This window comes from Camelina sativa, chromosome 17, assembly GCF_000633955.1.
Source record: "Camelina sativa cultivar DH55 chromosome 17, Cs, whole genome shotgun sequence".
Taxonomy (NCBI): Eukaryota; Viridiplantae; Streptophyta; class Magnoliopsida; order Brassicales; family Brassicaceae; genus Camelina; species Camelina sativa.
Genome location: NC_025701.1, coordinates 7,582,731 through 7,594,886, shown reverse-complemented (window position 1 = coordinate 7,594,886; position 12,156 = coordinate 7,582,731). Strand labels below are relative to the sequence as shown.

Here is a 12,156-nt window from a genome sequence, read left to right as displayed (position 1 = left end):
ACTACGAAGGATATGTTCTGCATCCACCACAAACGAAAAAAACGGAAGATATTAAAGTTCCCGAAAATGGTAATCTATAGACAAGCACCGGGTTAGTTTCGTCATTTCAAATAAAGTATGGAGTTGTGTGCACCGTACGGATCCATCAGATAAAACGTCCAAGGATCCATTTGATATTTAAATATATAAAGATATATACTTAATACTATATTTTAGATAATTGCACAGTCGACATGCACTCTGATTTTTTGGCGCATACTTTTTTTTTTTTTTATAGCTTTGTAAAAGCTAATAAAAGACCAGCAAGAAATTGTCGATAAGAGGTTTTTATTAGTTGCATATAAGCAAGCGTATATTAAGTTTAGGTCAAACTTTTAACTTTCATTTACATGTTTCAATTTTGTTTCCCCTTTCTATATGACCTAACCTTAATTAAGGCTATCTGACACAGTGACACCGAAAGTTCTAAATTAATACTAGTAATGTACATATAGTACATATCACTACATTAATTGAGTGGATCTAATCCACTACTACTTATTAGAACAAATTCTCATATACAGTTATTGTGTATCTTGATAAATCATTCAGCAAAATTAAAAATTCTTTTGTCTTACTATATATTAGTATATTTGCATTGAAATTTTTATATATTGACAAAAAGTATTACAACGATGGTAGCTATGATAACGGTTGATCGTTAATCGTTTTGTATATATACTACAGGTGGTCCAGTCGAAGACATTCGACCAAAATTACAAAAAAACAAAATTATTTGTAATATAACCAACAAAAAGAAAACATGATATATACACATACGGTTTTCTTTGTGTGTGTTTAATATAATTATTCAAGTTATAAAAACGATTACGATATGCATATTTATATACATGTCTACAATTATATGAAGGAAATAAAATATAAGCATTGTATCTTCAAAATTGTAATAGCCAAACCAAAGCTCGTACAAAGAATTAAAGCTATGAAAATACATTACTGTTACAAGGATTCATGGTGATAATGTTTTGGTAAATATAAAGAACAATTTAGAAAATGGATTATACTAGTCCTACTATATTAATTTAGAAGTACAAATATGAAACAAACCTTAAAATATGTAAAAATTACATTCAATTGCCATTAAAAACTTAATTAAGATTAATTAATTAATTAAATAAAATTAACTAAAAATAAAAATCGGGTACACATCAAATAAAGTAAATTGTAGACTAGTAGAAAAAAATCTATTAGAATCAAAACTAATTCGTACTTAAAAAAATTAGCAGGTAAGATTTTAAAAACTAAATCGAATAAAATATACAGCTACAAATTTTATCAAAAAAAATTTCCACCAAAGGTTAAAATTATTAAAAACAAGAAAAGGAAGACACATGTTAAAATTATTCAAAGAGACTTTTTAAAACTTTTACTAGCTATATTTAGTTGCTCTTTTTTACATGTTAGTAAGGATTGTCTTTAGTTAACAAAGGTTTAAACAATTTTATTCATTACATACAAATGTTTTATTGACAGGTTTTCAATAAATATATTTTAAACACAAAAATTATAATATAAGCAAACCAAATTTTTAATCATAAACTATTATAAATCACATTATAATAAATTAAATTATTACAAATTTTTATTAAAAAAATGTTCAGCCTGCGGTTTTCCGCGGTTAGTATCTAGTATATAGCATTATCGGTTACAAATTATCATATACTATCTCTTAATGCATATATATATACATATATCTGTAATAATGTTTTCGAGATGAATGGTACGGTGTTGAACTATTTTACTCCGGATTATTGAGATCTACAAAATAAAAAAGAAGTAGCACGACTAGTGATGTGACTGTCAATTATTTGCTGAAAGCCTTTAGAGGTTGATTTGGCAAATCTGTGGCACATGTGTGCTTCACTTCGTACGAAGTTGGGGAAACTAAATTAACAGCTAACAAGTTCGCGTAAAGTAAAATAAGGTACATAAATAAAAACAACAAAGCATGAGTTTGCAGCTGGCAACCTTAAATCCGTACACCAACTTTTGTAGTATATGCTTACACTTATTTAAAATTTTAAAATACTAACTTCTGTATATATGTTTTTTTTTTCTTTTTTTTTAGGTGAAATTTTTCGATAAATTTATAGCTGAGACCATGTTTGCTTTAATTTCTTCTACATATGATCCCTCGAACTAAAGATATTAGAAACTATAATATTTAGAGGGTTTTAGGGAAACACCACTAGATCAAGAATCAGTTAGTGTCTCTATGTAATATGTATACTTATTAAATAAATACTTATAAAATATTAGAAGAATGATGTTACCACAACTTTGTATATCATTTGCATATATGTGTGTAAGTAACTGACTATTTATAATAACTTTATAAAATTGACATACCGAAAAGAAAAAAAATGTTATGATTATTTTCTCGGTAGTCTCATTGAATCATCAGTAACAACAACAAAGAAGTGTAATTTAGATGATGAAACTTTTCAACAAAGCTCACACAAATTAACATCGTATTGGGCCTGAGGTGGTTATAGTAATGTTAACTTCTAGATGGGCCTAAATTACTATGTAAGATAACTTTTTAAAAAGATCTGTAAGCTAACTTAGTGAAATCCAAGAAAGCTAACGTCATTTATCCTTAAACATAGTGGTATTATAAGAGAAGGCTGAGGAGTCATTAAAGACGGAGAGAGTGGGGGACTATAGAATCGTTACGGGCTGACAAATAATGTGAAAACAAAAAAAAGGGAATCTGAGAAAATGAAAGCAATTTTGGATACAAAAATGCTTTGAGGTATACTATCAAAAATTGCATAATTAGGGAAGTTGAATTTTCGCTGTTTCCATGACCCTTTTATTTAATAACTATTGACGTGCAATATAATGACGTTTGAATATTACTATTATTTACAATCAGAAATGGTATTTCTCCCTTTTCGGGATTGCCTTTGAAGCAATACTAAGTGCCAGCATAATTTAATGTAAGACGCTGACTTGAAGATTTTAGACTTTCCATTTACAAAAAAAAAAAAAAAAAAAGATTTTAGACTTTTCCTAAAAGATTTTTTAAAACTAACTCAAAAATGTTTTTAAGAGCATTAACTGGTATTTGTTAGTAAAGGTCGCCATCCAATTAACTGGTTTTGTTTTCACTAGCATGATTTTCTCGATAATTTATGTCCAAAAATATACAATACTACTCTACCAAAAAGTTCATCTATGACTCCGAAGAGAAACATGCGCAAGTGCGATGCAGTTTTATTGTTTGAATAATAACAAAACTTCTATATAGAGATGTTTTTGTTAGTTATATCACTATTCGGAACTTATTTTTTGGATATGAGTTATCAAATTTATTTATGATAAGAATCGTTTATATCATCTATAGACGTGTTATTAATTCATAAAACTAAATAAATTTGCATACATTAAAAAAGAAGAAAATATGCAATTTTTGTTTGTATTGAATGCATGCTATTAATATGTTTTTTTTTGTATAGTATTAAACTTTGTTGCCAATAATCTTTAGTTTTAAATGTTTATTTAATTCAAATAATGCTGTGATATAAAATCATGTATTGACACTTCAACTAAAGTTTGTAACAGTAGACTCATAAATACACTAGAGCTTTTAATAACTTGATAAAGACAAATACCAACCAAAGCGTATAGCATACCGTACTCCATCAGGAATGTTTTTGATGTAAAGGTTATTTTACGAAGTTAATTTAGGTCCAAATATTAATGTATACATTTATTATACTGTTGTAATTAATTTTATCAATATATATATACTTATATAGTATTACTTTTTCAATTAAATTATGTCTAGAACATACAATGATATATTATATTTTATTGCTGTCTTAATGCACTTAAAAATAAATTAAAACTGAAACCCGTTACAAATTAAATTGGACTGATGGTAAATGTTTTTACATATAAGTAGAGTAGTAGTAGTAGTATGTATCTGCGTGAGCATGAACTGATGAACAATAACATGCATCGTTGCCCTATGGAAGTGAAGTTTTTTTTGGTAATTGGTATCATGTTAAGTTATGAAAGTGAAGTTACGTCAGCAAAAAATTAATGACTAGTTTTTCCCATTTAAATTCATATTTATTCGTCAGTTTTTATTTTTCTGTATTTACAGACTTTACAGTCTATGCCTGGCCTGGCAGTAAATGCGTCATACTTGCCACTTATTCACTTAACCTCACTAGGAACAAAATCTTAACTAATTAATTAAGTGTCATGTAACTTATGTATATGTGACTTATACTGATATTTCGAAACAGATAGTTTTTTTTTTTCATCATTGAATCGACAAGACCCGATTCATAGCCAACCTCTACTACGCGGGGTAATGTGATTTAGTGAAGTCAAACTCCAGTGAGATCGGTCGCAGAAGTGGTGTTGTAACCAGTTGACTAAAGATACTTCCCAAAATTAACAAATATGAACGTTTGCATTGCACACACGTCGCATTTTAAAGTAGTCCTGGACAAATAAACCGAACCGAAACTAGGACTATTTTGAAGTGCAACGTGTATGCAATGCAAACGTTCATATTTGTTAATTTTAAGAAGTGTCTTTAATCAAATGGTTACATCACCATCTCTGCTACCTCTTTATATATACTACTATATAATAATAAAGTAACTTACAAATTTCTGCAACTTATTTTCGAACTAAACCGTGACTTTAAGTTATCTCCTTAGACAAAGAGAAGCACTGGGATTGCGGACTAATTAGAAGTAGTTGAATAAATGTAATTAAAAGTATTGACCAAAATAATTGTACTCATCTATTAGACTAAAACTTTTTTTTGGTTACCTCTTTAGTCTTTACTTTAGACTTTAGAGTATCTTTTTAAAATAAGATAAAAATATTTATCAGAAAATCCAATACAGAACAATATAGACCAAAAAAAAAAAAAAACCTCATATCTTCCTATTTTTGCATTCAATTTCTTTCCAATGAAACCCTCTGATTAAATCTATCATTTACAGAAATCGAACCTAAAATATAAGAACCATTCAATTGTTACACCCACCCAGAGTTTTTTTTTTCAAATCGATATGTTGAGATCAATCTTAGGCTTCTTCATGGCAGGCAAAGGAACAAACGAGTGACACCTCGGGCATTTCGGATTGTTCTTGGCCACTAAAACGTACGATAAACACTCTGGACACCCAGCCGCCACCTGAGACGCCGCGTCCGAAGCGGTTTGATCGCAAACGCTGTCTTCTTCTGGCGATTGGCGTTTCTTTACATTATTATTCTCCACCCGCTCCAAAGCCGATTTCACTTTGTCGAGCGTACAAACACTCGATAGATACGAGAGAGACGGAGGAGGAGGAGAAGAGAGAGAAGAAGGGACTAGCTTCAGTTCCAGGCTTGCGTCGTCGTCGAAGAGGCTTAACAATGGTTTCGCCGGAGATTTACCGGGGGTCGGCGGGAAATTTAAATCTTGAAACCTCGGAACTGTCTGATGAGTCGATGAAGACGAGCTTGTTCGATTGCATTGTTGCAGATAAATTTTCCCTGACTGTTCAAAAAATTCACAATGTTATCAACCCACCTGAAAAAAAATCGTTTCTTTTTTCGAAACAGAGTGTCTCTGTTTCGTTCTGTTTCTTACTTTCAAGATTTTCTCGGGAAAACAAAATAATCACAAGAAACAAGGAAGAGAAAATACCTTTAAGTCGAGACGTTTTTCCCAACCGTTAGGGACATGGAGGTCAAGGTCAAGCTCCAGGGACTTATCGTCTCCTCCTTCGCCTCGTCCCCCACAACTGCTGCCTCCGAGGAGATCGCGTGTCATGAGCGCAACCGTTGATCTCGGTCCGGTGGAATCTTTTGCCGCCGTTCGATCGTCTTTGTACCTAGTCAGTGTCCGTACGAGAGAGCTCACGTCAGCAGTCATACCAGAAAAGCAGAGAAAGTGTGAGAGAGAGCAAAAGCAAAGAGAGAGAGATAGAGAGGGAGGTCAGTAATGGGGTCTCTCTGGTTAGGCAGAGAGAGTTATATAGATGGGGCCAAATTATTAAGAAACAAAAAAAGAGTCTCATGTGTTTAATGAGAGGACGGTTATAGTAAATTTATAGCCAATTGATTTTGTTTCATTTATTATTCTACAAAATTCTATGATAGTAATTTTAACATTTAGTTTTGCATGCAAAACTTTATTAATGTTGTACTACTGTTAAATAAGTTATTTAATTTCATGTTAATTTTTGTATTCTGTAAAATATGATTTTTTTTGTTTTCCAATTGTAGAATCATTTCATTTTTCTTTTTTCAAATCCTACATTTAGAAATTGGGGATTGAAACCATTCATGCCTTAGTGGGGAAGGCTAGGTAAGGTAGAAACCATCAAACCCATAATGCTACTATATATAGCATTCATTATAGTCTGTTGGCCATTTCAAAGGTTGTATAGTTCTGTACTTTATAGATCAAACTCTCTTTTCTTGTTATTTCATCTATAAACTCAAACTTTACAAGTTCTTGGTAAAAAAAAATTACCTTAGAACTTTATTTTGCCAAAAGGCCAAGAAAAATGTGTGGATGGAGGAATTCAAGGAGGAAGCAGACACGAAGTGTAATAAATGCGAAGAAAGAAAATTAAAACAAAAACTACAAGTAGATTCAGCTTCTCTATTTCAATTAAATTACATGTTTTGCCCCTCCTAACTCTTCTCTACGTACACTTGTAAGTTGTAATCATGTACTTATTCAAAACGTTTTTATGGAATACTTTCAAACTTCCAATTAATTACGCATTGATGAATTACGTATTTAATGCAGTTCGTCCTCTTTTGTATTGGGCACGTCAAAGATATTTAAATGAAGTAGGTATTGGTGGTACGAATGTTATATTTTGAGTAAGCCATCATTAGTATAGTCATAATAATAAGTCATGACCAATCTATATAGCCTATTTTAATATTTCTTGACTTTTCGAAATCTTATTATAACCAAAGGTTTCAAATTATACATACATTACTAATATATTCACAGAGTCCCTGATAATATCAACCTTCCCTACCTATATTCTTTTTGTTGTTGCATACCTATATTCAACTATGGTGAATTGGTGTTGAAATACAATGAAATAGTTTTATAAAGATATGTTTTCATCAGAATAGACTAACTCTTTTGAAATTAAGTTAATCTACCATTTTGTTTATACTTTAGTAGAAATTAATAATTTAAGTTTACAAAAGTTAAATGGATGGTTTCAAGTTTAGAGTTTTGACTCTTCTGCATGAAATCTTGTTACGAATTCTTATTCTTCGATAAGATTTACTAGAACTTCACGTCATATCTCTATTCGGGTTTTATTTTTTTGTTTAAACCTGAACATTTTATAATTTGGAGTTAAAGATTTTAAGTACTTTTTATTTTAAAGTATTTATATTTTCTTTTAATTTTAATAAACTATCTTCATAAGTATCATTTGATATATATATATACGTTAAATTTAGAAAATACATTAAATTTAGTAACTGTTGTAAGGCGTTAGAAAAAAAAAAGTTTACATTGTTGTGTTGTCATTTTTAGAATATAGAAAGCTACTATCATTTATGTGTATATTTTGTCTATTCTACAAAAATTAACGTTTTATTTTTAACGTGATTGTTTTAGCTAACTTGAAAGCTACTTTTCATTTAATTTAAATCATTAACTTGTGTTCTTTGAATTTGTATGAAATTTACCAAAACTACTAGTAATTGCGAAATGGAAGAAATAATTAATATATACTACTATTTTTTAGTTATATTTTGACACCAACGCAAACTACTACTAATTGATATTTAAATTTAAAGAGAAAGGTTAGATTATTACACGAGCTCGTGCCCATGTATGACGTGGTTTGCCGTCGGAGGTGGCAACGAACTTTTCCGCTCGTCCAACTAATCCAAATTATCGAACTTTTGATTTTTAGTTTTGTTTAAACCGTTCTTTTGTTTGACACAATAATTAGGCACGTATCATTTGTATTCCATATGGAGCTTAATAAAAGTACTCCTTAAAATATGTACTAGCTAGTGTATTTGCTTTCTCTTCTCTTCTTCTTTTTATTTTTTTATTTACCGGAAAATGTGCTCAGCAAGCAAACGGAATTAATGACGGTCCTTCTTTACATTGGTAGAAACAACACATAGGTCTATTTACTGTCATTGATGATAAAAGGAAAAAAAAAACGAAATCTAAGTGCTAATATTACTCTGCGACCAAATGCATAAGTATATGAGATCTTTGCGATTTCATCAAAATAAAATTACAAAAAATGTGTATGTATATTGGTGGGAGTGGGACAACTAGTTAAATGGAATTTCTAGGGGAAAGGAGGAAAGTGTATGCATTGAAGAGCTTTAAATAATAACGTTGAAAACGTTACGATAAATCTGAATTTTCTTTTTTTCTTTAATACAAGTAAAAGGTGAGGAAGTGATGATGCTCACGGACGATATTCTCACGACACCAGCACAAATTAAAAGCTCTTTAATTTTCAACATACACACAGAGACTGTTCAAACTACATGCACATACCTTTCCTTTTACTAGTATTAATTCTAGCAGTATCAGTTTTCCTTAAGAAGGGACCTTCTATAGCTGCACATTATAGGTGCTTGATTTTTCAATATGTTACGCATGTTAAAAATATTTAATACGTATTTTGTTTCTAATTATCTTTTTTTTTTTCTTTAAAAAGATTAATTCATTTGGAGTAGTTGGTTGGAACAAATAAAGTATTTCACCAAATAACTTATAAATTAATTTAGTCCCTTTTTTTCCTAGCAGAAATCAATTTATGGAAGGTACTCCTAACTAAGACGGCTAGCCCTAAATGTATATAGGGAGACCCATATAATAATAGTAGGAATTAAATTGGACATATATTTATTAATGGTAGCGAAACTGGTCTTGGGATTTGAATGCATTTTAATGCGAGATCGGTAAGGGTTTTTAATACGAAAATTTAATGGCATTCACCTTTTATATGCTATGATAATATTTTAAGAAAGTTAACTTTAATTGTTTAAAAAATGCATCTGAAAACCTTAAATTCCGAGGCCATAAAGGAAGTTGCAGCAGTCTGAGATCAGATTTTACACCACCACCAACTAACTTTTTCAATATTTATTTGTTATATTTGCTTGCAATGCACAATAAGTTGCTAGCAGTCTGTGGCCAAATGTACAATTAAGAATGTCTTAAACCTTTTAAGTTATCAAACAAAAGGAAAAAGATATACTAGAAAATACTTGTCTCATCAACTTAACAGAGTACTAAATGTTTAAAGGTTGTTAAACAGGTATTAATAACTGATAAATATAGCTATGTATTTGTAAAATTGTTAGACAGGTGTTAGTCTTATTATATTTTTTAATATCAAATATTATGAACCAGGGATAACGTAACTAGGAGTGAACATCAGACCTTGGTAATGGGTGCCAGGTGTCAATGTCGCAGTGTTTCCCCACTTCATTCAGAGCTAGAAGCTTTACTATGGGCGATGGAGTGTATTCGTTCTAGAGGAATTGATTGCCGAAGATTCGAGACGGATTCTGCAGAGTTATTAGCGATGGTGCAAGCTCCGGAGGAGTGGCCGATTTTCTCAATGCTTCTTGAGGAGTTCCAAGTGCTTAGTGCTTCCTTGCGTCCCTTTTCCCTGATCAAGATCCCCAGGACGTCCAATATGAAGGCTGATTGCTTAGCTCGATCTTCTAGAGTGCTTTTATCAGAAACATCTTTTGTAAACAATTTCCCTCCAGCTTGGGTAACCAATCGAAGAGTTTTTTTTTAGTTTAAGGTGAGGTTGACAAAAAAAAAAAAAAACGTAACCAGGAGTATTATTCATATTTTAGCTTTTCATGTACTAGTATATAAGAGATTAATCAAAGTAGTATATAAATGATTGATTAATCAGTACTGCTTGTATTATTATTATTTATCACAAATCACAACCGTCAGTCGCATTCAGCGTCGCCACCACTATTAGTTAACATCGCCTGAAACCACTTATAGTTCTCGAGGGCCGGTTTAGAGTTGGCCATCACACGAGACAGCAGAAAGATTACTGAAAAGGCCCATACAGCAAGCATATCTTAAGCCCATATAGTATACATATGTAGAACTACAAAAAAAACTTCATTGTATTCAGCAAATGTTCTTTTTTTTGCATTACACCATATTTACTGAAAAGGCCCATACAGCAAGCATATCTTAGTGCTTTTCTTTTGCATTACACCATATTTAAATAATTATGACAAAGCATTTCTCTGTTTAAGTGGGTGCAAATTATTATTATTTAACCCGCACAACGTGTGTTTTATTATCTTGAGATACTATTTAATGCGTCAAATATTAATAAATTAATTTACAAAAGTGCCAAACAAAAATAGATTTAAAATTAAAATAAAAATTCTAGATTTTTTATAACCTTATACCAATACTCTTTTGATACAGTAGCAACTTTATTACATTTGTAAGCAACTTTACATTTGTAAGCAACTTTACATTTGTAAGCAACTTAATGTATTTGATATAATTATTTATTTAAGATAATTTATTTATTACATTTTTTCTCCAAGTCTATTTTTCTGATATCGAATGAAATTATAATTCAAAATATATACCATTCGCGCACAAATAAAATAGTTTGATTCCAAATGTTAGCTAGATTTATATAAATGTGTTAGTTTAAAAAAATTAGTTAACAGGATTAAAACAAAAGATAGTAATTAATGGATACTTCTTAAGTAAACGGTGCGTCATGCACACGTAATGTGAACGTTTCTCTTTTTCTTAATCCACCATGTACTTAATCTATGCGTTTATGAATTAATGATATAAAAAAATTATGATTCCTCAGTTTGGACCTTACGAGTGATTAGTTAGGTAGTCATGACTCATGACAAAAAATATCACTATTAAGTAAAATTTTCTATCAGCTACCTCCTATAACTTTAAAATATTTATTTTTATATACTCCCTCTGTTTCACAAAGAGTGTCATTCTGGAGAAAAATTTTTGTTTCACAAAGAATGTCATTTTACATTTCCAATGAGTTTTTTAATGCTAAATTTTATTTTTTACCCCTAAACCTAAAACTATTTTCATTAAATTTTGATCATTAATCACTTAATAAATAAGGGCAAATATGTATAATTCAAGCTTTTCTTAATCTGTGTGAAATATGTTAAAATGACACTCTTTGTGAAACAAAGGGGTATATATCTTCTAAGATTAGGTTCCCCTATTGGGGTTACTTTATAATTGTTCCATCATTTTGTGTTCAAGTTATAGAACATCTTCATGTGATGATTAGGTAATTTTAATCATCTTCATCATGTACTATATTTTTGTTCAATCATATATAATTAACTAAGGAAGACATGACACATAATCCAATTATAAATTTATACTCCCTCCGTTTCAAAATATAGGATGTTTTGGAGAAGTTTTTTGTTTCATAATATAGGATGCTTTCAAATTTCAATGCAACTTTTAGATTAGTTTAGTATTTTATATTATGCAGTATTGTTTTTGATTGGTTGAACTTTTTAAAAGTAAAAAGTTCTTAATCTGCGTGTTTTGCCTAAAACATCTTATACTTTGAAACGGAGGGAGTACTTTGTTAAGAGATCCTGAATTAATCACTTGCTAGATGTATAATATGTATCATCATTACATATTTATTGTTGAGTTGTAAGTTGTCATTTATAAACTCAGAAAATCCAAAACATGAAAATGCACATCCATTACAATCAACTACAGTTTTGTGTAACTTGTAAATTTGTAATATATATATATATATATATATATTTCTTAAAATATTTTAAAGTTATAAGACTGAATGCGACGTGCCAAAATATATCAAACAATGCGTGCATGCATTCTTTGCGTATTATTAAAATTTCAAATTGCCTATAATTTATCATTTAATTAGTTTGTAGTTGGTTTCTGATGTGAACACACACTTTTAACTTGTTCTATTAGACCATTGTTACGTTGAATGACTTAGTGAGTAATCTATGCGTTTCTGAAAAATTTATGGTACATTGGGCAAGAAAATATTTATCTCTCCTGTTCTCGCAAAAAAAAAAAAAAAAAAAAAA

The 12,156-nt window shown here is 30.1% G+C and overlaps 1 protein-coding gene across 1 annotated transcript; it reads right to left on the bottom strand.

Annotated features, from left to right (window-relative positions):
• LOC104755971 lies at positions 4,955-6,073 on the bottom strand. The gene is made up of 2 exons (XM_010478459.2): positions 5,723-6,073; positions 4,955-5,572 (listed from the first exon to the last, which is right to left on the bottom strand). Exons 1-2 carry the CDS (start codon positions 5,948-5,950, stop codon positions 5,093-5,095), a joined length of 708 nt encoding a protein of 235 aa, XP_010476761.1. The 5' UTR covers positions 5,951-6,073; the 3' UTR covers positions 4,955-5,092.

Bases quoted from the DNA above. Each gene is read 5' to 3' on its own strand.
- LOC104755971 (XM_010478459.2), bottom strand. From the start codon at position 5,950: ATGACTGCTGACGTGAGCTCTCTCGTACGGACACTGACTAGGTACAAA. The intron at 5,573-5,722 runs GTATTTTCTCTT...TTTTTTGAACAG, and splicing joins AAAAACGTCTCGACTTAAAG to TCAGGGAAAATTTATCTGCA.